Genomic DNA, 27,500 nt, shown 5'->3' with positions numbered 1-27,500 from the left:
CGTGCGGTGGCTCCAGATGGAGGAGGAGCCTGAATGACATCTTCACAAAGGGTCAGTAACTGTGTGAATTTGAAATGACCAGAATGGTTCTCCACAGAATGTCAGCTAACACCTCAAACTGTAGTGTTACTAACAAACATGTGGTGAATTGATGTGTCTCAGAGCTGGAGGACATGCCGAGGTTCAGGAGGAGTGACGACTCAGGGTTGCTGGATCTCTGCTGCCAAGTAGGCTGCAGGAAGAGAGACCTGGAGCTCATGTGCTGAGAGGACGTCTGTCCGCCGCGTGTCTGTCCTGTCCTGACTGAAGACGATAAGCAAGAGAGAAGAAAGAGAAAGCAGCTGCAATAGATCCATTTGGCAAGAAGATTTTTTTCACACACACAATCCTGATAAATAAGAACATGTGACATTAAGTATTACTTTTGTCTTCTTTGAGTTTCATCACTGAACCATATCGTAATTTATAAATGGGTTTAATCACTTCCAGATGTTTATCCACGAATGTAAGAAGATGATGTTCAATACAAATGAGATTAAATAGTGAATTTAATACATATAATCGTCGTCCAGTCCAATTAATTCACTAATGTTTAGTGTAAAGCTGAATGAGATACAGACTAATAAAACAATGTGTGCTGCTGAGTATCTGAAGATGAGGATGATGATGGTTATGGTGATGAAAATGACTGAATTTTCTCATGATTTATGACACGATTAATAAAGAATGTTTTTTTAATCATTATTATATTTAGAACTTTACAGAGCTTTACAGTTATTTACTATTCACATCCATCCACCCAATTACTACACACACGTATATATACAGTATACACACACACACACACATCAGTCCATCTGTCCATTCGTTCATCAGCCCAATCTATCCACCTACTTGTCACTAATCTATCCATATATTGATCTATTCACCTTTTTATATATACTTCCATGTATGAAAAATATCCATCCATCCATCCATATATCCATATATCTGCATAAGCATGCAGCCATCCGTTTATTTATCCACTCACCAATTCCTCCGTGTATCTATCCATCAGTCTATCCATCCAGCCATTCATCAGTTACTGCGGTGTACTTATGTAAAAATTGTAAATATAGTAACAAATCTACAGAAAAAGAAAAAAGAATTTAAAAAAGAGGCTTCATCTATCTATCTATCTATCTATCCATCCATCCATCGTATCTCATCACATGATTAGATTCCAGTAAAACTTTCCATTCTTCCACAACCGACTTCTGACTTTTGTCCCCAACGTAATTTTAGTAGCTTTTTATCCTGAAGAGCTCCATCAAGCCAGATCCCCAGTTCTGCCCCGACGTGGCTGTCCTACACTTAACCGTATCCCCAACCAGCGTCATTCAAAGTACACGGCGTAGACATTGGCGACAGCGAAAAGTGAGCTGTTCTTGAAAGCGTAGGATGAAAAGGTGTCGGTGGCGGCATCCCAGACGCAGCGGCTCGCCATGCGCACATTCTGCTCCGCCAGCTGGCCGATGCTGATCATCACGATGATCTTGTAGCGGGGGATCATCAGGTCTTTCACTCGTGCCTTCACCACCTGCAGAAACACAGAATTGAGGAAAACATCTGAATCTGGAGTGATCATAACGACACCAGTTCTGGTACAGGAGAAGCAATCAAGGGTCCGGTGTCGGTCCTTCAGAAAGCTCCAGCCTTCATAGTGAACACTGACCTCTGATATGGTTTTGGTCATCTGTCTGCACAGCTCAGGTTCATACTTTTCCTCCTGCAGGTAGCTGCTCAGAACGTCCTTCAGGATCTCCCTCACTGCGTGGTCTGGAAACCGCTTTGAAGGACCTTAAGTAAAGGAGAACCTGGTAGACCTCAAAGACATGTCAAGCTGAGTGATTGCATTTACATTTATGGCATTTAGCAGATGGCTGTTTTCAGTCCAGGTTACAATTATCCTTTTTTTATTGTACCACTGAACAGTTGAGGTTGAGGGGCCTTGATTAAGCATAATCGTTTAATTTACTGCCACCTTAATACCACAGCCTAATACCACACCATTTTACCACAGCCTCATACCACACCCTTATACCATACTCTCATTCCAAACCGTTATACCAAACCCTTTTACCCCACCCTTATACCATATCCTTATACCACAGATTCATGCCACACCCTTATGCCACACCGTTATGCCACACCGTTATACCACACCGTTATACCACACCGTTATACCGTACACTTATACCACACCATTATACCACACCATTATACCGTACACTTATATCACACCATTATACCACACCTTTATACCGTACACTTATACCACACCGTTATACCATACGGTTATACCAAACCGTTATACCACACCGTTATACCGTACACTTATACCACACCATTATACCACACCATTATACCACACCATTATACCACACCTTTATACCGTACACTTATACCACACCATTATACCACACCATTATACCACACCTTTATACCACACCTTTATACCGTACACTTATACCACACCATTATACCACACCATTATACCGTACACTTATACCACACCGTTATACCATACGGTTATACCAAACCGTTATACCACACCGTTATACTGTACACTTATACCACACCATTATACCACACCATTATACCACACCTTTATACCGTACACTTATACCACACCGTTATACCATACGGTTATACCAAACCGTTATACCACACCGTTATACCGTACACTTATACCACACCATTATACCACACCATTATACCACACCATTATACCACACCTTTATACCGTACACTTATACCACACCATTATACCACACCATTATACCACACCATTATACCACACCTTTATACCGTACACTTATACCACACCATTATACCACACCATTATACCGTACACTTATACCACACCGTTATACCATACGGTTATACCAAACCGTTATACCACACCGTTATACTGTACACTTATACCACACCATTATACCACACCATTATACCACACCATTATACCACACCTTTATACCGTACACTTATACCACACCATTATACCACACCATTATACCACACCATTATACCACACCATTATACCACACCATTATACCACACCATTATACCACACCGTTATACCGTACACTTATACCACACCGTTATACCATACGGTTATACCAAACCGTTATACCACACCGTTATTCCGTACACTCATACCACACTGTTATACCACACCATTATACCACACCATTATACCACACCGTTATACCACACCGTTATTCCGTACACTTATACCACACCGTTATACCACACCGTTATACCACACCATTATACCACACCATTATACCACACCGTTATACCGTACACTTATACCACACCGTTATACCACACCGTTATACCACACCGTTATACCACACCGTTATACCGTACACTTATACCACACCGTTATACCACACCGTTATTCCGTACACTTATACCACACCGTTATACCACACCGTTATGCCGTACACTTATACCACACCGTTATACCATACGGTTATACCACACCGTTATACCGTACACTTATACCACACCGTTATACCATACGGTTATACCACACCGTTATACCGTACACTTATACCAAACCGTTATACTGTACACTTATACCACACTGTTATACCGTACACTTATACCACACCGTTATACCATACGGTTATACCATACGGTTATACCAAACCGTTATACCACACCGTTATTCCGTACATTTATACCACACCGTTATACCACACCCTTATGCCACACCCTTATGCCACACCATTATACCACACCTTTACCGTACACTTATGCCACACCCTTATACCACACCGTTATACCACACCGTTATACCACACCGATATACCACACCGATATACCACAGCCTCATCAATTTTTTTTTTCCTTGGGAAACAGATGCTGTATAAACATCAAGCAAAATCTAGTTCTAGAAATGAAATTCCGTGTTTATTAATAGTCTGCGGGAAATTTATGTCTGCAACCAGCTACACTTTTCTTGGTAATTCAGTCTTTTAATAACAAAGAAAAGTCTGGACTTACCGAGCTGGTACGTGTTCTCCATTTGCACTGCGTGACGAGGGTTTTCGTCATGGTGACCAGCCTCGTCCATATAGGACACACTACTGATAGAGCTATAGAGAGAGAAGAGGGTTAATTCACACTCATCAAATGTAAGCAGTGGGCTATATTTATATTATAATATAATAGTTTATAGAAAGGACACACTGGACACACTACTACTACTACTACTAATGAACTAATGTAAGCATCTGACTCAGGTATGGGCGTGGCCTAATTTATGAAGGTGGAGCTTGTACATATCAGTGGATTTGAATGACAATTCTGTTGTTACTGAGCCAAACAACATTTTTGTTGTGGGACTGTGATGATTTAGATGCTAAGCTGGTTGCTGTACACGTCCACTACTTGTAGCAGCCGTGCGAAACTTTTCAGCTAATCGATTACCTTTGGTGTAAAGGTAATATGATGGACATCTCACTTCTGACCAAAGCATGACTTTAATCCATATGAGACAGGAAGTCAACAACTCACCCCTTGGTCTTGAAAGTGTACTCCTCCCTCCTGGCTCTCACGTCCTGACTGCCCAGAGATGACATGCTCTCTCGCTTCTTCAGCAGCCGAATGGCCTTTTCCTTTGCCACGTCAGACATGATCACACGCTGCACTTCACACACACATCAGGGATATTTAATGGACATTTGAAGACCTTTACGACAGTCTCGTGAATGTTCTCATATAATTGGAAAAAAAAGTTGGTGAATTCCTGCTCTAATACTTAATCTGATCCTAAACTAAGTTATATGTGTGTATATATATATATATATATATATATATATATATATATATATATATATATATATATATATATATATATATATATATATATATATGTGTGTGTGTGTGTGTGTGTGTGTGTGTGTGTTTATATATATAAGTGCTTCATGAGATTTGCCTAATTAATGAATGAATCTAATTCCCATTATAATTTGATCATTAGCTGTTACTGACAGATGGCAGAACATTTCTCTGCATTACACTTTATTTATTTACTGCATGTGATCATCTGATTTTTACTCTGAAACTAACACTTTGTTTTTATCCTCCACCACTTTAAACACAATTTAGTTAGCTTTCTGAAGTGGAAATAAGGAAACAGGGAGTGCATTAATAAAATAATAAAACCTTACCGATTTGGCTTTGATAAGCAAGACAAGACCTGAGTGAAGCAGGAACAATGCTCGTGTTGTAGCGCCGTGTTGTCATGGAAACGCCGATGCAGCTTTTTCATTGGGTGAAACTGGAGATGTGGGCGGGGTTTCCCCTCACTGTCACGCCTCCTTCGTGTTAACTAGCATCGAATAATTATTTAAATAACTTAAATATTTACTCTGACTGTAATAAAGCTTGTATATTTTTTATGACTTGTTTATTCCTTCATTATAACGGAGGAAAGAACGGAGTATTATTAGTCATGACCATACCCATACCAACCATATCTACAGGAGTAAATGTTAGCATGCTAGCAGCTAAAGCAGCTAACTAGCTAGCATAGTGACGAGCACGTAGATCTCACAGTGGTGATTTTCATTCGTTTATTTTTTTTTTTATCTTAATACTTTATATTACACCTTTAATATACCTATCGCTCCCAGGCTTTATATAATGGTGTGAAGGCCGTTTCCTAAACATTACACGCTTGCATATTCTGTTTAATCTGTGAAGAGAACAAGATGCAACTGATAAATACAGGTATTCACTTCACACATGGATTTTGTCTATGGGATGAAATTGTAACCAGCGAGACACACACACACACACACACACACACACACACACACACACACACACACACACACACACACACAGACAGAAACACACAGAGAGACACACAGGGAGACAGACACACACTCTCTCTCTCACACACACACACACACACACACACAGAGATACAGACACACTCACACGCAGACACACACACACACACAAGCACACACAGGGAGATACAGACACACACACACAGACAGACACACACACACAGAAACACACAGAAACACACAGGGAGACAGACACACACTCTCTCTCACACACACACACACACACACACACAAAAACACAGAGACACACAGGGAGACAGACACACACTCTCTCTCTCTCTCTCTCACACACACACACACACAGAGATACAGATACACTCACACACAGACAGACACACACACACAGAGACACACACAAACATACACACACACACACACAGAAACACACACAGGGAGATACAGACAGACACACACAGACACACAAACATACACACAGACAGACACACCCACAGACACACGGACACAAAGACAGACATACACATCACAAGAAAAATCCCTTTGCAGGTCCATGTAAGATCTAAAAATGATAATAATGCACAAAATAAAATAATCTGCTAAATTGATTTTGGTAAAATTCCAGATTCTTCCTGATCAAAACAATTAGCATTCATCATTACAGAGAATACTAATACTAACCCCCTGAAAAACAACAACAACAACAACAACTAACACTTTTCCTTAATCAATAATATCATCTAATTAACACTGGAATCCTGAAGCGTGATCAACACAAACATCTCATTTTCTTGTCAGGACTAAAAAGATCACGGGTATTTATGAAAATCAGGAAGAATTTTAAATTCCTTGACTAGCCGCAATGCTAGGTGTTAGTATGTTTTCTTGATTAAAAACTACTACAAATTCTTACCAAAAAAAGGCCACGTCTCCATCAGGTTTTCTGTTTTTCTGAGGAGAATTCTTACACGATCCTCAAAAACATTTAGAAATGTAACACACCGCTATAGAAAACAGCTTTAACCTTATGAATACTTTAGATTAATTATGTTTTCTGATATCACTTTGTGTTAGCTAGAAAGTGATTAGCAGCTAGCATCATTTTAATGATTAAAATACATAAAATGTCAAATACATAAAAATGGAATTAACATTTTGAAAAACAAAAAAAAAACTTACTTTAACGTAAGAAAAAAAAAGAAAGGAAAACGTTTTCTGATGGACGTCTGAAAAGGTTCATTGTACATTATTCGGTGTTTAAGAATTCCCCTCAGAATGCACAGAAAATAAAAGATTAAATTTAATACATAATAAAAAAAAGCAAAACTTCGAGAAAGCTTTTACTAACCTAACAGAGTTATATTACTTTAACAAGACACAAGCCACCAGACAACAGGCATAAATCATGTTGTGGCCTTGGTCTAGTGAAATGTGCTTTTAATCGAGGAAAGTTACAAACACTAAGTTTTATATTTAGCTTTTTGGAAAAATACTGTTGCTAGCATTGTGGCTAGATCTTAAACTGAGGAATCTTAAAAGCCAACTCAATGCTAACCACCAGGAGACCGATGTATATCTGATGTCTAAATTACAGCCATTTTGCTTAATGATAAAGTGGGAATCTGTGAGTTTATCTGTCTGATTCTCATCGCCCCCTGGTGGCAGGGGGAATTGTAAAGACTTTTAGATAAATTAAACACATATCTAGAATACGCCAAAGCATCGTACAATACATGCTGAAAAAGTTTTTTTTTGACTTTTAGATAGCCGATCGGATACTAAATAAATAATTTGTGCGTTTAAAAAGAAATGAAGAAAACTAACGTCAAATGAAAGGAACATTGAAATAAAGTGCTGTCATGAATTTTTTCAGCTACTGAACATTGGCTTGCGATAATACGTAGAAGCTGTATATCCATTTAGACATACATATAACAATTCTTATCTTACATTTATACACAATCATCAATATTGCTACAGGAAAAAAAAACGTTAAAAAAAGTCCACATTGTGGAAAATCAAAATGGTAAATAGTTCATACTACGGAATGCTGCATTAAATCCTGACACAGATTCTGTGCCACTTAATTATCAACATTATTAGTATTTTTGATTCAAGACACGTGATTAGAAAATGTTTAGGCATCGCTATGTTGCATGTAAATTGAATTCCAGAGTTTATCGATATCTAATAATGGAACATATCTGCTTTTCAACCTCACAGACAATAACATCACCTCACAACCAACACGAATATCGAAATTCATATGAAACTAATCCGATTTGTACGACGTTTCCTCCTCTGGCGCGATTTACACATTTTGTTCCCCAAGTCCTGCTTGAATTCAACATTTGTTTAGAACATTTTAAAAAATTTGAGGTAAATATGAAGTCCAGGATTATTTATATAGTGTCTAATATAACCCATGTTATTAACATTGTTTTTGGAAGGAAATAAACATTTAAAACATAACTGAACACTTCACCCTTACTGTAATTGTTTTGGCTAAACAAACTCTGGGGTTAACGCCACACAATATTGCCAGGCATGTGCCGATTTCATGTTTTATGTATCATTAAATTCTATTTGTAGCTAGTTAGCTAGGTAACTAAATAATGCTAGTTACCTGAGGCTAGCTAGTAAGAAACATAAACTCCCAGTTAGGCAGTATTACACGTGTTAGCCCACAAAATGTAAGCATTTTATAGAATATCATGCTAACAGGTTTAACATCTTTTGCTGTATTATATTAATTTTTGACATAGAGCAAATAGCGACCTAACATTTTATCCTGCATTGCATCTAATATTGTGCCAATATAGGGGGCTACATAAGAAATGCTAACTAGCTTACAAAAAAATTAGACATATTAAACCTCCCCAATGAGCAAGCTAATATAAAGTAGTGGGGTTTAACTTGTAGTATTAGTTATTAAATGCTAGCTAGCCTGTCGGTAGGTAAAATATCTTGTCTCATACGTAGCTACTTAAACCAAGCATTCGAATGCTAGCTAGCAAATTATACAGTAAGTTTCAGATCCTTTTAAGCTAAATCTTGATGTTACATAACAATCTAATCTTTCAGTCATAGAGACAGTTCTGTTTATCTTATCTCAAATTTTCAGAAACTTACAGAAACTTTCTGAAGTAAGGCTAAAAAGCTAAAGAATTGTTCATGTTGGAATATCATGTATATTGAAATATTTTAAACACTTGATTATCGGCACATGCCCAGGATATTAAGTCACACACAAACACACACATTATCAAGCTCTGAGAGGAAACGCTGCCTTCGTGCATAAACCCAGCAAAGAATGTGGCTGTATTGCATTTGTCCTGAAATTGCCTTAAAACACACACACACACACACACACACACACACACACACACACACACACAATTCTATGCCAGAAAGCCAACAGTTGTGAAATTCTAAGTTAAGGAATTTCTTTCAATGTTAAAAACATAGTTAAGTCCGTTCAGTGGTGAACTTGAAGCCGCAGTCACTCTGTTCCATGAGTCGTTGTCGTTAGTTGATGTCAGTTATCTGCCAAATATTTACCTGCAAAACAGATCAAATAAGACTAAAATATCAGTCAAAAATATATATCTAATAACATTGGACGTTGACAACACAGTGCTGCTGAGTTCTGGATTGTTGTTGGTCAGATGGTGTTGATTGATTCTGTATATCTGCAGCTCTGACAGTAGTCAAGCTGCACATCATCTAATACGGTATGATTTCTATAGTAACAGCTCATGGATAGAATAAAAAAACTTTGTGGAAGGAGTCTCCAGTCTCAGCGCTTTGTAACTCTAATCTTCAGGACAGTGGAGTTTAGAGGAATAAAACACTCCTTTTGATTGTAAACTCCAGTGTTACACTGATGAATATTTTCCTACGATAGCATGTCCTGTCATGTTTTATTCTTGATTTATTAAACGTACACACCTGTCGAGAAGCGTTTCTTAACCAGGGACAGTCTGTATCCGCTTCCCAGCAGCTGGAAGTCACAGCCAGACAGCGTGCTTCCCTCACTGGTAAATTGCACGGCAAGTTGTGACGGTTTACTTGGACCTTCGGCTAGCTGGAAGCGACACAACAGCGCCCCCACTCCTAAAATGAAAAACACACACATGACCAGTCTTATTGGCTAAATATGTAATTTATAGCATTCTCAGAACAGGAAGTGGTACACATTTGTTAACAACATTGACTACATTCATTCATTCATTCATTCATCTTCTACCGCTTATCTGAACTACCTCGGGTCACGGGGAGCCTGTGCCTATCTCAGGCGTCATCGGGCACTGGACGGAGTGCCAACCCATCGCAGGGCACACACACACTCTCATTCACTCACACACTATGGACAATTTTCCAGAGATGCCAATCAACCTACCATGCATGTCTTTGGACCGGGGGAGGAAACCGGAGTACCCGGAGGAAACCCCCGAGGCACGGGGAGAACATGCAAACTCCACACACACAAGGCGGAGGCGGGAATCGAACCCCCAACCCTGGAGGTGTGAGGCAAACGTGCTAACCACTAAGCCACCGTGCCCCCACATTGGCTACAATTGTTCGTAAATAATATAATTTCATTAACCAGAGTTATTTTGAACAAATCAAAGATCTTCAGTACTCTTCTCACTACCAATGAGTATGACACGAAATGTCTTTGTGTCAAAATTGACTTTGACTTGAACTTCTTTGTACCTCCGTTTTCTGATTTCTGGGAGAGTTCAGAAATTTTCCACAGTATCTTCTGTGTTTCTGGGTTCCTGAGAGAACCAAAAATAATAAATAACAGTTAATAGGCCATTCTAGTATAATCATACAGGGATCAAAAACATCAAGAGTGCATTCGCAAAGGCTGCACATTTCTGGAATTTGAACAATGATTAAATAATCATCAGGTAACTAGCACAGACTGTTGCCGAGTTATTATTAGCGCAGATCCTCACCATGTGGCTGGAGGCAGCATGGCCTGAAGTTTGCTAACACCACCATCCACTGGCACTAGGAACTGGATGTTGGTGAGAGGTGTGGGGTAGGGCATGGCCTCTGCATTGTATTTATAGTCTATCCTGAGGTCAGTGCTGTTAACATCGCCACGCCAGCTTAGTGCCAGGTTCAATGGCGTTGACTGGATGCCCCGCGCCATCACCTGGGCAAAAAACATTTACATTTTCGCCATTAGCAAATGTCCAGAATTCAAGTGCTCTTGTATGTTTTTTTTTTTTTTGGAAATACATTTAGACAAAATTATATTGGTTGTTGGTTACTTATAAAATAGAAATGTGTTCTTGGAATACCTGGTACTTCAGCATGTCCACATTGTAGTAGGTAGCCTGAGGCCTCTGATCTGCCACCTTCTTTAGATGGGTCATCAGGTTGGGCATGTTTACACGAAACTCTTTACAGTCGGAGATAGCAGGCATATGGTCACTGTGCATAAGTGAAAGTATGGTTAACTCTGGATGTCCAGCTTTTATTACCAAATATTTCTCATAATATTCGTAAATCTTAGCAGTGTGAGCAAAATGAAAATAATTGAAACCTTTCACACTGCACAGTATAGTAAGCTTTGGCATAAACCCAAGAAGGAAACAGTGCAACATCATTCACACACTCGGACTCCATTGTAGCCAAAGTACAAAATTATATTCCAGAGTCAGTTTTTCCAAACTCTGACATTATACACATAGATTTTACCAACAGAGCAGCTGAGGGTTGGGGAGGACCTGCTCCAGACAGCTGTAATGGCTGATGGTGAAGGTCAGTACTGGAGGATTTGGTTGGCTTGAGAAATGTCTCGTGATGCCTGCTGGAAAGGACAGAACCATCTCTCCAGTTATCTTTACCACACACCTGCAGAGACACATAGTGTAGAATGTTTGGGATTAATGAGTTAACGAGCATGACTGAGACGAGTTCATGTCAGCTGAACTTGATCAGTGTCGTCCCTACTTGCTGGGGTCAGCTCCTTTGAAGTAGGCGCTGATGGTCTCTGTAAAGGCTGCTGCTACCGGTAGAGTGTCCTGGGGGCCCATGGTAAGTGGACTTGGTCCTCGGGAACAGGCTAAAACAAAGATAGAACCACAGATGCACCCTTACTCTAATGGAAGAACAGTCCTAAATGGAGACCTTATTAAGTGCTAGTTCCTATGTAATCTAGCCTTGACCTTACATTCTGCATGCATGTAATGGTATGGGAAGTAGTTATACAAGTTATTTGAATGGCTAGTAGAAAGATCATGGTGTTTAGCTTGAAGAGCTTTTTGCCATTCTGCTGACAAGCATCATAAAGGCAATGTATGATAACCCGGGGTCCCCAAGCCTACTGGCCTTGTTTTAGAACATCTCACCTGAGACTGAGAGGTTAAACTCTCTGCCAAGCGTTGGTGTGGATGCAGCACTGAGGGAAGTGATGGAAGAAATGGAGGAGCTGCTCTCTGCTCTGGCCAGCGGAGCCAGTGGTGGAGGACTCCATGAGTGGACAGGAGCACTAAAGGGCCAAGTCTGGAAGCCAATAGTACACATGATTGTCCCAATAAAAAAAAAATTACAATAATTGCTCTATTTGAAATCCAATATTTGAAATGTAGAAAATTGATGTGAGGACTGAATAGAGTATTGTACCAAATCTGCCACGTTTGGTTTGCCAGGGGGAAGTTTTGGCCGCGAGGATGGGCGGGGTGGGAGTGGTGGTATAGGGCTACCTGCAGATAAAGGAGTGCCCGGACGTGCAGGTGATGAAGGCCCTGAAGAAAATGAAAAATGTGTAACGTCCTGAAAACTGCACACAATATTAAAAATAAACACTACCAGCTTGTCATTATAACTAAAGATGCAGGAAGATCTTGAACGTTTGTAGGTATTATATTCAAACACCTTTCCCCTGACTGTCGAGGTCCTGTTATCGTTCGGGATACCAAAGTCATAAATTAATTGGTGGTACCTAACATCTTCAGTGTCCACTGGCCAATGTTTGGTAAACATCCACCCTAAATTTTGCTACCATTCTATTTTGTAGGAAAAACTGCACGTATAGTGCTTGGCATCCTAAACTTCATTTCTCTGTAATGCTAACATAACATCTGCATATTCATTTGTTATATTTTAAGGAGAAAAACTTTATAACCTCAAAGAAACATTTTATATACCTTTATCTAGAAGATCATTATTGTTTATAAGAATGCAGAACACTCACTGCTACCAGGCCCTGGTGAGACAACTGCACTTCTGTAGGTGAGTGGGGGCAGTGGAGGTGGTGTGCCACGCGAACCCCCCATGCCAATGTCCTTGGGTGAGGTGGAAAGTGAGAGGATTTCCTCTCTTAGCCCAAAGGAATCTGGTGTTCTTCTGGCTTCATCTCGTGGCCCAAGTGGAGGTGCCACTGTGGGCAGAGGGGGCATGACGGGGTAAGATATAGTGGGAAGTGTAGCTATAGAAAAGCCAGACTCTTGAAGGTGGAATGTGGAATATTTTGGTTGGGTCAGATTATCAGGAGATAGAGAGTCTGGGGAGGAATCTGGAGGTGGTGGAGGAGGAGATTCAGGTGGAGGGATAGGGTGCAGAGGAGGAGGGGAGGAAGCAGGAGGTGAAGTAGGTGGTGTGTCCTCAGAAGAAGATGAGAGAGGTGGGGAAGGGGCAGGCTCATCTGGTGGTGGAGGCCTGGCAGTTGTCCCATCTGTAAAACTGACCCAGTTGGACTGAAACATCTCTGGTTCTGATTTGGGGGTATCCGATGGGGCAAACACATTGTCCATGTCAGGAAGAACAGATCCCCCTGGAAGGTCTGATAGTAGAATGTCCTGATATATAGAAGATGATCTTTCTCCGCTGACACTTGGAACAACACTGTAATAACCTGCCCAAAGAACATAGTTGTTAGTTAACTAGAAATGACCCATTTAGGAGAATTGGAGAAGTGAATTTGTACAAAATGGCATCACCATAGCAGATTTAGACTTAGATGTGATCAACATCTGCCATGACTGGCGATATGATATACCTTCAACAGTTAGAACTGATTATTACAGAAAAGTGAAAAAGAATCTAGGATATTGACTAGCAAAAGACCATGAAAAGACGCATTGACCTACATCAAAAAATCTGATTTAATCTATCCCCGGGGCTTCCACATCGGAACGATCAATCCCATGATAGGTGGTTTGAGAAATTACAGTCTGCCTGAAAATGGGTTGTAATCTGGTGTAACTGAGAGGTTTAGTCTTTTACATCATGTGCTGTTACTCCTACCTACAGTCTGAGCAAGTCGTGGTTAAAACTATGACAATTGAAACCTGTAGTAGCTTTAAGATAATTCCACTGTAGGTGGTTTATAACGTAAGGTAGTAAACACCCTGTGTGTGAGCTTTTTTTTCAGTCACATCCACAGTGCATAATGATGTACATGTAATTTCCAGATTAAACATATATATTATTCTGTAGTTCAGTCTTTAAAGCACTGGTCTTGGTTCAACTCTAGTTCAGCTCTTGATAGGGCCTTCCTGAAACATCATAAAGCTCCACACCATAATAATCTCCTCTTAGCCTTGTCTAAAGTTAACAATCTCATGCTGTAACCTAGGATCCATGGATTCTGATCTACAGCATGAGAAACCGAAACCACTGGATGAAAGTTGCAGCTCATGAGTTCAATACTTCTGAACTCTCAATTTCTATTTCCATGTGGACAAATAATCTAGAAAATGGTTGTTTGCAATTCATGTTTTATCAAAAGTACACTTTGAAAAGCAGGAGATTTCACTGCAGAAGCAACACCAGTCAGGGAACCATGCATCAGGAGCAGTTCTAGAGGCGGGGCCACAAGGGCCCTGGCCCCTGCTGAAATCTGTTTGGCCCCTGATTGGCCCCAGTTCCATCAATCAGCAACAAGACGAGCAACCAGAGAATTTTTCACAATGATCACAGATGCAATTCCACCCCCAAACAATTGGCGGCACTCGAGCGTTTGAAAAAGGAACGACTGCCGAAATGTATTTGCACCGTACTGAATAAATTATTTTGTGTGCTTGAATGTAACCTGTACTTGGCCTCTGAGTGTAACATGTGGCCCCTTGATGGCCCCTGTTACAGAAAAATCCTAGAACCGCCACTGCCATGCATACACATTCACACCTTGGAACAATGGGTAATGGGAGCAAACTTTAGAGCTTGGAGAAATCCTCACTAACCTGAGCTCAGGCTGGATCCCCAAACCTGGAGGTGTTGTCTATGTTTCTATTGCAAAAATGTGTTTGGAAGGCCCTAGTATGTAGTGAACTCTCAACCCCTGCTTTAAACGCTGAGTTTTGGTTCCCCGCCTAAACGGCACAATGTGACACACCCTTGGTGCTTGCATACATAAAAGGTGAACAAAATGTGCCAAGGTGTGAAACCTTTATTGACATAACAACTGCTCTAACAAATGGGTTCATCACAACACGGCTTCATAGCTCAGTGGTTAGAGCACTGGTCTTGTAAACCAGGGGTCGTGAGTTCAAGTCTCACTGAGGCCTTCAAGCAACATTTTGAACTTTAAAATCCATGAAAGAGAAGCTCATGATATAAACTGATATAAACTAATTGTTCTGATCTGAAATCTAATCTGAAAACTAATCACAAACAAACCTTCCTACCTGACGATTCCAGAGAGCTGGATCTATAGCTGGGTGGAGTGGGAGGAAAGTTTTTCGGAGGAAGAGGAGGTGGCACTGTAAGAACAGATTTATGATGAAACAACACGGTCGATTTCATAACCCAGAAAAATCTCTATAAGCACTCGATTACCTCCTGTTGGGAAACGTCTGTTCAGTGGGGAGCTGTTGCGTGTTGTTGACGGGCACCACAGCTCTGGCTCCACTATAAACACTGAACATGACGAAACAAGGCTTTTTTTTATATATTCCAAATATTAGTAATTAGCAATCAGAGCTGACATGCTAATGGAAAAGCTAGCTAAAACACACATTTTTAATCTACGGATAATCGTCGTAATAAACAATCAGAGCCGACATGTTAATCACTAAAGTTAACATAAATTTAAATAACATGAACAACAAACATAGCAATTTTATAACCTGTGCATAATTCTGTAAATCAATAAGCAATCGGACCTGACATATGCTAAACCCTAAAGCTAACTGCATTATGTAGCACATGGCTAATCCTTAGATGATTTAAGATTTTACTTGACAATCAAATTGACATGATAATGGATAAAGTAGACTAAGAAACGTATTGCATTTATTAATGTATGAATACTTTAACAGAACATGATAAGGCTCAAACTAGCTAAATCACTTAGCATACTGTGTATCTTCTAAAAGCTGTATATACATACAGAACCAGAAATGCTTGGGTCTGTCAGAGATTAAGCATGTTTTCTCGGCCTGTTTTATTCATGTCAGGCTGCACATTATCATTTTGCTTAAATTATGCAGCTTGGATTAGCTTAAGAGGTTTCGTTTACCTTCTGAGTTCTGTGCTTCGAAGTTCGCCTCAAAAGGAGAGCCGAAAAAAGCTGAAGCATTATCTGATAACCTCTTACTATGGAACATATGGGACAACAAAACAAGCAAATTACTGACTAATAAATGTGAACACAACCTATTTTAGCATTTACATGTTTGACCAGTTTATAATGGCCAAATAAAAGCCATATGAGTCTGCATGATAGCTAGCGGCTAACCTTGGTGTGTCAGGACAAGGCCCAGGAGTTAGAGTTGGTGTTGGAGTGGAACGTCTTGGTCTGGCAATCTCCTCACCTAGAGGAATAACCATGAATATCGGCTTACGGTGAAATCCACAAATCTTGCTCTGTTTACGCTAGAAAATTAGCAAATCAAAATTGAAACTACAGGATGTTAGCTTTCCCACGTTTGACTTACTTGAGATTGTTCGTTTCAGTGGACACTGTGAGAAAGAAGTCAGCAAAGTTAAAAACTTTATCGGTAATCATTTTTATTGGTGATTTACAAATTCCATTAAATCCTGCTCTTTTTACCCACAGCAACATAGACCCAATGATAATAAGATTCTGACATTAGAACCTCAGAAAACAGGACCCTGAGAACATAGGTTTCTATAGAAGCTGGAGCAAAACAAAGTAGGCTTCTGGGAATACTGAGTCCTTGAAGTGCAGGTTATTATGATGAAAACAAGGCTTCAGGAAAATAGGAGCCTGGAAACTTGGAGCACTGGAAATATATGATCATGGGAACATGGACCCTGGAATAATATGGTGCTTGTTATCAGACTTCTCACTCACTCATTCATCTTCTACCGCTTATCTGAACTACCTCGGGTCACGGGGAGCCTGTGCCTCAGGCGTCTCAGGCGTCATCGGGCATCAAGGCAGGATACACCCTGGACGGAGTGCCAACCCATCACAGGGCACACACACACTCTCATTCACTCACACACTCACAGACTACGGACAATTTTCCAGAGATGCCAATGAACCTACCATGCATGTCTTTGGACCAGGGGAGGAAACCGGGAGAGACGTGGAGAACATGCAAACTACACACACACAAGGCGGAGGCGGGAATTGAACCCTGGAGGTGTGAGGCGAACGTGCTAACCACTAAGCCACCGTGCCCCCTTTTGTTATCAGACTTATGATTGGATAATTAAAAACAATGCAGATGGATATCGACCAAAGGAAAGTTCCACAAATTTGCTATGAATAGGACATCCCAATTGACACCCTGCACTCTGTCCAAGCTGTCAGGAGACACGTCCCCACTGAATGTTTTGCAAAGTCTGTTTTTCAGGATTTAATTAAGGTTATAACATTTTACAATGTCTGCTCACATCCTATTACTACGTTAGCATCTTAGTTACCTAACGCAGGTCTGTAAGGACGTGTGTTTCTCAGGCATTTAGCCTAAAAAGCCACATTGTTGCTGTGGCCTGTCACTAGGGGCAGGTTTGTTCCGTCACATTTGTGCTTGTACTGAATGGCATCTGAGTCCTGACACTGAGTCTAATCCCACTTTTTTCGCAATGATTAAAAAATTGAAAACTTACCGGGCTGCGCCTCTGTAAACACAAGAAGGGAAGATAATAATCACTTACAACGCATTGTAGTATTTAATTATTTAACAACACACAATTAAATTTATTCTATTTAGCAGATTCTTAAAATTCTTATTTAAAATTCTTAAATCAGCACCTTCCCTGTTCTACAAGGTTGATAAAACTGATCTTACCGGACTTTTCATCTGTTGCCAGACAAATAAAGGCAGATGACACGTTTAGATCCATCACTGGCATACAAAGCATGTTTAAAAATTATGTGATAACACATGACAGGATTTAAAACCTGGAACTTACCAAAGGCGAGGTCGAGATGGCGAGCGTGCCCACGGAGGCCTTCAGCTCGTCCACTGTGGAAACAGTGCCATTATTTGATGCCAGGGGCTTGATCTTGATCTTAAACTTCTTCCCTGGCTCATCCTCACCCTCGGACTCACTGGATGAGACGAATGTTTTAGCTTTGGCTGGCGGTAGAGCTCTGTTAAGGAATACCGGATTATTGTGTTTCTGAAAGTTGCCTGCTTTAAAAAGGAATACGTACAGATTCACAGGGTCCTGTGTTACTCAGTTCAATGGTCCACTTTATACTAAACATTTATATAACATAAGAAAGGGTCCTTAAGGCCATGGTTGGGTCCTTGGAGTCACCAAAGATCAAGGTCTCAGGTACACAGTCTCTTATGTTCTAGGGTCTCTTGTACTGATTGTTCTATGTTCCCAGATTCCTATATTCTCAAGGACCTCTTTTTACATCACTTAGCAGACACCCTTATCCAGAGCGACTTACATTTTTATCTCATTTTTATACAACTGAGCGTTAAGGGCCTTGCTCAGGGACCCAGCAGTGGCAGCTTGGTGGACGTAGGAATCGAACTCACAACCTTCTGATTGTTAGCCCAACACCTTAACCACTAGGCTACCACATCCTTTTTCATAGGGTTCACTGGACCCTGCAAATAGGGACCATAGGTACACAAGGCCTTGGGAACAAGGAAAGCTAGAATATGAGATCCTAGAAGTTGGGGACAGGGGGGTCACGGTGGCTTAGTGGTTAGCACATTTGCCTCACACCTCCAGGGTTGGGGGTTCGATTCCCGCCTCCGCCTTGTGTGTGTGGAGTTTGCATGTTCTCCCCGTGCCTCGGGGGTTTCCTCCGGGTACTCCGGTTTCTTCCCCCGGTCCAAAGATATGCATGGTAGGTTGATTGGCATCTCTGGAAAATAGTGTGTGAGTGAATGAGAGTGTGTGTGTGTGTGTGTGTGTGTGTGCCCTGTGATGGGTTGGCACTCTGTCCAGGGTGTATCCTGCCTTGATGCCCGATGACGCCTGAGATAGGCACAGGCTCCCCGTGACCCGAGGTAGTTCGGATAAGCGGTAGAAGAACACACCACGGGGAGAACATGCAAACTCCACACACACAAGGCGGAGGCGGGAATCGAACCCCCAACCCTGGAGGTGTGAGGCGAACGTGCTAAACACTAAGCCACCGTGACCCCCACAACACTGATCAGTTTAATGATATTGTTTTGACATGAGAAAGGATATTTCCTCCTTGTTCTCCGGGTCTGATGCTGTAGCCCTCATCATCCACATCAGGGGAATTCTGGGATAGACAAATGGAAGCAAAGGGTTAGTCAGGGTAATGTTATAGCTGACAATAACAATTCCCTCAAATGTTGTTGTCCGGTTTCACTTTAAGAGCAACAAAAAGACGGATCAAACGTACGCAACGTACAGAGATAATATTCAGTAAAGAATCTACCGATATCACGTTTCCTTATCATGCTATACGATCGTACAGATCTGCTGTCACAGCCCGACTGACAGCAGAGTAAGACTCAGAGCATTGCTTACATATCGATCCCAGTCGATCTCGCCGTAGAACCCGTTCGGAGCACCGTTGGCTCTTTTCTGAGAAAGACACAAAACATAAACAGTGTTCATTGTTTACTGTAGAACAGAATACATGAGTACGAACACGAAACGTTCGATCTCAAACAATCAAACTTCATTCAAATGTTTGTACTCACCGATTTGTCTTTCTCGGGCGAGCCTCTAAAATCCAACGAAACAGGATATTACATCATCAGATATATAAAGTACATATTTCTAAACGCTCAACATATACAGGAGGATGTTAGACTTTAATCCAGAGGCTGATTAGTTAACTAGTTACCATGTAATAGAAGCGATTAGCCACCAGTTTAGCATTGTGCACAAAATCTGGAGGGAAATAAGAGGTGCAAAAACAATTGTAGCTTCGTCCTTCTTCCAGCAGGTGACGCTGGTGTAGAGTTTGGTACAGGAAGAGGTGTGAGCTAAAGTTTGGAGCGTGTCCTGTTATTTTGCACAATGCTGAACTGGTAGATATAAGCGTCCATTACTTGTGTACATTGCTGCGGACGGCAAACATAAATCGGAAGGCAGAGCGTTTCAGTTGAAATCAAATGAATAACAATAAAAAAAGATGCATTATGGAGTTACTCACGTGGAGTCAGCGTCCTTTTCCTTCTTGCGTAACCCTAATGCCTTTCGGGTTCGCTTCTTCAGTCCTGAGGAATAGTAAAGAGAGAGAGAGAGAGAGAGAGAGAGAAATAACATGAACACGAACAGAGCGAAGTAGAAAGTAGTACGAATGCCAGGACTGCCGGAGACTGCTGAGTGCAAAAGTTTGTAACCCCTGAAGTTTTTAAATGGGGAGAAAAATGAAACATAACGATGTGGTGCGATAAAGCTGAGCTACTGATAACATGCTGAAGTATCTACACATAGGTACATTTCACGTTGTTGATCATCCTTCACACACTGATGTTATAGCAGCTATAAACACTCGTCTCCTCACTAGTCTTTCTTTATTCTCTCGTGTCGTGTTAAAGAGAAACCGTACAGAAGTGTAAACTCCTCTGTCCTGAAGATGTGGAGAACTTTAAGGTCCAGCTTTACTTCTGACTGGCACACAGGGCTCACTCAGTAGACTCCTTCCATCCTTGTAAAATAAACATCTCCAAACCGAATCAGTGATTCCACGCGCTTTCTAATCGTCTGAAATGGACGGTTTGCCACGTATGACCCACGGTATGAGCTGTTACTATAGAAACCATTAATATAAACCTGCGATTTCAGCTTGCGTTACTGTCAGAGCTGCTGCTTTAGAAATTTAATCAACACCTTCTGGACAATCACAGTCCAGCACTCATAATGTGATTTTTCTTCTTAACTCCACCAGGTTTCTAAGAATAATTCCACATTCTGGTCCTTCATCCTTGGTTTCCTGAAGATTTTGGTGTGTTTCCTGTCTTGAGACACCTGACCCGAGTCATCAGCTATTTCACACACCCTTGACGAGGTTGAAACGTGTGTGTGTGTGTGTGTGTGTGTGCGTGTGTGTGTGTGTGTGAGAGAGAGAGAGAGAGAGAGAGAAATAAACGCCTAAATAACTGGAGCAGGACTTGAGAAAGGTTTGATGGAGAAATAAACCGAGGTTGTGTTAAAGATGAGGGTTTTGTAGAGAATGACATGAAGGTTAAAGCAGCATCGGTTCACCTTCCATCATGGTTGCAGCAGCTTCTCATTCCACCGGGATGCACGAGCGCGCATAAAACGACACCGACAGGATTTCCGTCTCGTCTTTCTTCTCTTCTCTCCTCCTCTCCTCTTGTCCAGGCGCTCAGGCAGCATCCACACACGCCATCATCATCCCTCTCACCGAAGAGCCGCTCAGCATCACCGTGATGATGATGATGATGATGATGACGACGAGGATGCTGAGGAAAGAGAAGCCAGGACAGGACGACACACACACACACACATACATACACACACACGCATATTAGAACACGTCCCAAATCTATCCAGTTGACATACGAAGTGCACTAGAGAGGGTGGGAAAGCCATTATTTTCTACCCTATGTAGTGCGCATGTGCAGAAAGTCTTAAACCGGCTCATGTTTGCGTTGACGGATTAACAAACCCGACTGCCTCATTAGCGCCATCTATTGGCCCAGAATAATAATAATAATAATAATAATAATAATAATAATAATAATAATAATAGATTATTGTACAATACGGTTACAAACCCAAATCTATCTAGCAATAAACTAATATTTATTTGTTTGTTTGTTTGTTTGTATGTTTGTTTGTTTATTGCGCAAAGACTATTATGAAAAGAATTATTATTATTATGTCTCAATATTTATAAAGAGAATAAAAATGATGTAATAAATCATTTTTTTTGCTTGTTTGTTTGTGTTTACAGTTACAAATGTTTCCTCATTCCATAGTCTAATAAATTAGCAAATAAAAACAAACAAATATCAATAAATAATTAAGTAATGATTAATAGCCCGTTAAAAAAACGTCAATAATGAAATAATATTTTTGTTATTAAGTATTAAGTATTATTTATATGGTCTAATCTCTGTATGTAGGTTCACTGCATTATGTCCTACAGGTGTGAGATAATAAAATAAAGAATTACAGAATCGTGTTTATTAAATATTCTATAGTTTATGTACATTGTTATTTCGCTTGTTTACAAATCCGGATGTAAGTAGCGTTGGTGCGCTTGCTTGTTGCCATGGCTACGTTACAGCGGTACACTTCCGTAGTGCGCATGCGTCAATCTAGTGTACAGCGTTATTACACTGCACGTGTTTGTCTCTAAGTGCACTCAGGATGATGCTTTATGCGTTCCTCAACATGGCGGACGGATAATCTACTGCGCATGCGCGAAACGATGCCTTTATTCGGGTTAATCGCGTTAGCCGGATCGTGTTAGCAAGATGTATAAATTCTGCATGTCAGAGTAAAGTGAAGCACCGAGCGATGGCCAGAGAAAGAGCAGCTTTCTTCAGCCCGTTCGAGCAGGAGATCATCATGAAGACTTTTGAGGAGTACAAACACATCATCAGAGCCAAATGTAACACAGCTGCTGCAGCCAAATCCAGAGTAGAAGCCTGGCAGAACATAGCAGACAGATTAAATGAGTGAGTTTCCATTCATGCTTTTGGTCTGATGTAGATTCATCTGATGCAGCACTGAATACAGAAAAACTCTAAGAAATCCACATCCAGCTCAATAACCCACTGTTTGTGGTGTGATGGTGAAAGTGAACGCTGTAATATCACGATAAATAAAGTTGGAAATCACTTTTAAAAGTAGAAATAAAGTATTTAACAAGGAACAAGAGCGAAGTGATCAACAAACTAAACTTTTGTTTACACTTTAGTTAGCTTGTATCTCCCAGACCAGCATCACTATATACTGTTGCTAGGCAACTAACTGTCCAGCATTAAAGCTTTATTCTAGCTTAAGATTGCATCCTAAAATTCTATACAGACGTTATAGAGACCGAATGACCGTCTAAATCGGACTCATTTTATCACTAGTGCAGTTGTGAATGAGTGGGTTTTTGGGGTTTTGGTGTGACCTAAAAATTCAAAAATAAGATCTTTCGGTTATTTAGATAATGGAATTAAATCAAGCTTTCGCACAATTCTGAACAACTTGCTTCAACTGTTTCTTTGCTTTTTTTTTTTTTCTCAGTGCCAACCCCAACAACATAAAACGTACCTGGCAGCAGGTCAAGATTAAATACAAGAACATTGTGCAATGTGGTAAGTGTTTGGTTTTCAGTCTTCTGTGTGATGGTTAGAATGAAACGTAACCTCCTTCTGATTTTAGCCAACAGGAAGCGGAAGCAGAAGTTTGGTGAAGGATCAACGACAAACGGGTTTTCACCTGCTGAAGAGGTGGCACTTTGGCAGATCAGAGGGCGACCGGTGATAGACGGCACCATCTTGGGCCTTTCCTCCGAGCACACTGGTGTCGGTGTCGGCAGGCCCACAGCTACAGGTGTCAGCGCCAGTTTATTGTTCCTCAGCATGCAATCAATCCACACGACACAATAAATATAAATCCTTATTTATTAAATGCTTTGCAGAGCCAGAAAACTCTACAACTCTTATACAAACCGCGCCAACCGTACTTGATTGTGCAGAAGAGCACACTGAGGTAAGTCAGTGTTTTTATTCTATTATTAAAAGTCGCTGTTTGTAACATTTATAAATGTTACTTCACCTGAAATAACTGTATATTTTAATAGTATTCAAATATTGCAGTTCCTATGGTAGGCAGCAGATGGCGCACATGGCTTCTTCATAGGATTTTGTTGTTTTTTTTTCCCCCTGTAGTTTATTCTATTCTTATTTATTAAATATAATCATTCAATCCCATGTTACTGCTGTTCCTGTCAAACTCTGTCAGGTTTCTTCAGAGATGTTTAGCCAGGTTGAAGAGCATCTACAAGTATCATACTACCATCATGAAGCTTCAGTGAAAGGATAGAACTAGCAAAGTGATGAATGGTGCCTGGTTTTCTCCAGATACCTTCAAGGGCCAAAGGTTTAAATCCATAGTGTCTTGTTTCTTCTGGTTGCTCTGCCATAAAGGTTTGATTGGTGGATACCTGTAGCTGGTTGTTCCACACAGGATCATCAGGTTCTCAGTCACCTTTCTGATGGACTCTGATCCCCCAGTTTACTCTACGAAGGGTGCTTTGGATGTTCTTCTTGAGTTCAGTCTGGTCGATTGGTTACTCGAATCCATGGATTGAGTAATAAATGTGTGGAAACAACTTTTAGAAGCATTCGTCGGATTATTGACTATCGTTGTGTCTTTTGGGAAGAAAGAACTGACTGGAATTTGTTTTTTCCTCGGCAGCAGTCTGATTCAGAACAAGATGAGAAGAACATTGTGGTGTGTTCTCATCCAGAAGAGGTAACCTGTGATCCATTGGACATTACTAGCATATTGTATGCTGTTTAGCATGTAGAACAGCATGTACTACAGAGTATGTGAGTGTAGTATACAGACTAGTAATCCCATGTACTTTCTCTTACTCCATGTGCAGGGGAATGAAGCGTACACGAGTCAGGAAGATCCTGGACCTTCTGGACCCTCAGGACCTGCTGTTGCAGAGGTAAGTCCTTTTTCTTTAATAATTATTTATTTCTAGAGTCCCAGCAGCGCTCCTTCAGTACTGTATGATGAGTTGTGGAAGTTTTATTTGCAGAGAGACGAGGATGTGACGGCGCTGTATAAACGTTACCTCAGACAGGAAATCGCCTACCGGCAACTGAAGATGAAGAAGCTCGAGAAGGAGATCCAGCTGCTCGATAAACAGCTGGATGTGAGTTAGAACAGTCAACTGATGATTAGTAGGACCACCTGAAATGAACTTTGTGTCAGGGATATTAAGTGTTTAGGCTCCATATGAAACCAACGTCAGTGTCTCTCAAACTTCAGTTCTCCTTAAACAGAACCTTCAGAAACAGATCATGGTTTTTGGTGGCAGCTTGATCACGTCAGTCCCACCAGAGAAATCTTATCTTACTGAAACCCAAAGATGGATTTTAACAATCAGTTCAACTTTCTGTTAGAAGAGTCTCTTCCTAATCCAGCGGAGAGGAACCTGGCTTTGTGTGACCGAAGACAACCGTCTCGCCAACATGGCTGCCGAGTGCACATATTAATAACACTGTTCATAAAGTGTCATAAAGTGTCATAAAGTGTCAGCGTTTGTGTCGTCCGTCTGTAGATGATTAGCGGCAAAATCCTCCGTTCAATAAATCCACATTAAAATAATCATTCAGAAATGACCTGAAGATGTGATTATTAAACTCACTTGAAAACTGATGATGATCCTTGTTTGGATCAGAAGGTCTACAGTTTTATTTATTTATATTTATTATATTAGTTTGTTTTTTTTTTCAAAAGTTTGAATGAATTTTGTTCATTAATTTCAAGTGGAGTTGAATTAAACATTTGTATCATGAGAGAGGTGTGTGTGTGTGTGTGTGTGTGTGTGTGTGTGTGTGTGTGTGTGCAGTGAGATGATCTGATTGAACACATTCAGAGGAAAGTTCATCTACATACACAAGTTGGCAGATGGCCATCATAAGCTAGCAAGACTGACATGAGAGAGGAACCCAGTAACTCCACCTCTTTACAGAGAGAGGAACCCAGTAACTCCACCTCTTTACAGAGAGAGGAACCCAGTAACTCCACCTCTGTACAGAGAGAGGAACCCAGTAACTCCACCTCTTTACAGAGAGAGGAACCCAGTAACTCCACCTCTTTACAGAGAGAGGAACACAGTAACTCCACCTCTATACAGAGAGAGGAACCCAGTAACTCCACCTCTTTACAGAGAGAGGAACCCAGTAACTCCACCTCTTTACAGAGAGAGGAACACAGTAACTCCACCTCTTTACAGAGAGAGGAACCCAGTAACTCCACCTCTTTACAGAGAGAGGAACCCAGTAACTCCACCTCTTTACAGAGAGAGGAACCCAGTAACTCCACCTCTGTACAGAGAGAGGAACCCAGTAACTCCACCTCTTTACAGAGAGAGGAACCCAGTAACTCCACCTCTGTACAGAGAGAGGAACCCAGTAACTCCACCTCTTTACAGAGAGAGGAACCCAGTAACTCCACCTCTTTACAGAGAGAGGAACCCAGTAACTCCACCTCTGTACAGAGAGAGGAACCCAGTAACTCCACCTCTTTACAGAGAGAGGAACACAGTAACTCCACCTCTGTACAGAGAGAGGAACACAGTAACTCCACCTCTTTACAGAGAGAGGAACACAGTAACTCCACCTCTGTACAGAGAGAGGAACACAGTAACTCCACCTCTTTACAGAGAGAGGAACCCAGTAACTCCACCTCTGTACAGAGAGAGGAACCCAGTAACTCCACCTCTGTACAGAGAGAGGAACCCAGTAACTCCACCTCTTTACAGAGAGAGGAACCCAGTAACTCCACCTCTTTACAGAGAGAGGAACTCAGTAACTCCACCTCTTTACAGAGAGAGGAACCCAGTAACTCCACCTCTGTACAGAGAGAGGAACCCAGTAACTCCACCTCTGTACAGAGAGAGGAACCCAGTAACTCCACCGCTTTACAGAGAGAGGAACCCAGTAACTCCACCTCTTTACAGAGAGAGGAACCCAGTAACTCCACCTCTTTACAGAGAGAGGAACCCAGTAACTGCACCTCTGTACAGAGAGAGGAACCCAGTAACTCCACCTCCTTACAGAGAGAGGAACCCAGTAACTCCACCTCTTTACAGAGAGAGGAACCCAGTAACTGCACCTCTGTACAGAGAGAGGAACCCAGTAACTCCACCTCTTTACAGAGAGAGGAACCCAGTAACTCCACCTCTTTACAGAGAGAGGAACCCAGTAACTCCACCTCTTTACAGAGAGAGGAACCCAGTAACTCCACCCCTTTCACACTGAAAGGAGAGTTATGTTGTCTTGTACTCACACTCCATGATAATTAAGATGTTACTACACCAGTGGAACTCACACCCAACATTAGCAGTTATTTATATTTAGGGGTCCAAGCACCAAGTCACAAGTATAATGAATTACCGTAGAAGCTTGTTGCTCTGTCAGCGCTGATTAAAGTGGTAAATGACCTACTGCTCGTACTGATTGTGTGTATTCTGATTAAATGCATGTGGTGGTGTTCCACATGGGTAGGTCTTAGGTCCGTTATTGTTCTAGAAAG

At 41.1% G+C, this 27,500-nt stretch overlaps 4 protein-coding genes and 1 non-coding gene across 11 annotated transcripts in view; 3 read left to right on the top strand and 2 right to left on the bottom strand.

Moving 5' to 3' along the window:
* The window catches only part of insl5b (insulin-like 5b), a 912-nt gene extending 254 nt beyond the window's left edge, over positions 1 to 658 (top strand). The window contains exons 1-2 of the mRNA XM_060873343.1: positions 1 to 51; positions 163 to 658. The exon at positions 1 to 51 is cut by the window's left edge and continues 254 nt beyond it. Coding sequence (XP_060729326.1) covers positions 1 to 51; positions 163 to 266 — 155 coding nt within the window. The 3' untranslated portion in view covers positions 267 to 658. The remainder of the gene's footprint in view (positions 52 to 162) is intronic.
* Positions 659 to 870: 212 nt separating this feature from the next.
* Positions 871 to 5,358, bottom strand: dynlt5 (dynein light chain Tctex-type family member 5). Of its 3 annotated transcripts, none has more exons than XM_060873342.1 (5): positions 5,226 to 5,358; positions 4,570 to 4,697; positions 4,057 to 4,148; positions 1,715 to 1,839; positions 871 to 1,579 (listed from the first exon to the last, which is right to left on the bottom strand). In XM_060873342.1, exons 2-5 carry the CDS (start codon positions 4,686 to 4,688, stop codon positions 1,376 to 1,378), a joined length of 540 nt encoding a protein of 179 aa, XP_060729325.1. In that variant the 5' UTR covers positions 4,689 to 4,697; positions 5,226 to 5,358; the 3' UTR covers positions 871 to 1,375. The 3 variants fall into 3 exon arrangements, with proteins under 3 accessions (XP_060729325.1, XP_060729324.1, XP_060729323.1); XM_060873341.1 differs by having other exon boundaries at positions 4,570 to 4,702; positions 5,226 to 5,293; XM_060873340.1 differs by lacking the exon at positions 5,226 to 5,358 and having other exon boundaries at positions 4,570 to 4,830.
* Positions 5,359 to 7,082: 1,724 nt separating this feature from the next.
* On the bottom strand, positions 7,083 to 21,677 carry sgip1b (SH3GL interacting endocytic adaptor 1b). Its single transcript, XM_060873701.1, has 21 exons — positions 21,465 to 21,677; positions 20,410 to 20,473; positions 19,952 to 19,976; positions 19,776 to 19,832; positions 19,467 to 19,524; positions 18,219 to 18,391; positions 16,769 to 16,793; positions 16,570 to 16,645; positions 16,351 to 16,427; positions 15,669 to 15,749; positions 15,518 to 15,592; positions 13,084 to 13,743; positions 12,513 to 12,634; positions 12,239 to 12,392; positions 11,841 to 11,952; positions 11,586 to 11,741; positions 11,186 to 11,318; positions 10,835 to 11,037; positions 10,587 to 10,651; positions 9,819 to 9,983; positions 7,083 to 9,428 (listed from the first exon to the last, which is right to left on the bottom strand). The coding sequence occupies exons 1-21, from the start codon at positions 21,472 to 21,474 to the stop codon at positions 9,406 to 9,408; spliced, it is 2,514 nt and encodes an 837-aa protein (XP_060729684.1). The 5' UTR covers positions 21,475 to 21,677; the 3' UTR covers positions 7,083 to 9,405.
* Positions 15,325 to 15,397, top strand: trnat-ugu (transfer RNA threonine (anticodon UGU)). Its single transcript has one exon. It is a non-coding gene; the product is annotated as a tRNA-Thr (tRNA).
* Positions 21,678 to 22,601: 924 nt separating the features above from the next.
* Positions 22,602 to 25,619, top strand: si:ch211-107p11.3 (GT1 domain-containing protein). Of its 5 annotated transcripts, none has more exons than XM_060873697.1 (7): positions 22,602 to 22,909; positions 23,469 to 23,536; positions 23,607 to 23,777; positions 23,866 to 23,936; positions 24,645 to 24,701; positions 24,835 to 24,903; positions 24,985 to 25,619. In XM_060873697.1, the coding sequence occupies exons 1-7, from the start codon at positions 22,749 to 22,751 to the stop codon at positions 25,120 to 25,122; spliced, it is 735 nt and encodes a 244-aa protein (XP_060729680.1). In that variant the 5' UTR covers positions 22,602 to 22,748; the 3' UTR covers positions 25,123 to 25,619. The 5 variants fall into 5 exon arrangements, with proteins under 5 accessions (XP_060729680.1, XP_060729683.1, XP_060729681.1 ...); XM_060873700.1 differs by having other exon boundaries at positions 23,469 to 23,539; positions 24,648 to 24,701; positions 24,997 to 25,619; XM_060873698.1 differs by having other exon boundaries at positions 23,469 to 23,539; positions 24,648 to 24,701.
* Positions 25,620 to 27,500: the final 1,881 nt, after the last annotated feature.

Source organism: Tachysurus vachellii, chromosome 7, assembly GCF_030014155.1.
Source record: "Tachysurus vachellii isolate PV-2020 chromosome 7, HZAU_Pvac_v1, whole genome shotgun sequence".
NCBI classification, from domain to species: Eukaryota; Metazoa; Chordata; class Actinopteri; order Siluriformes; family Bagridae; genus Tachysurus; species Tachysurus vachellii.
Note: the sequence above shows the minus strand (reverse complement) of the source record. Positions and strands in the feature narration are given on the sequence as shown.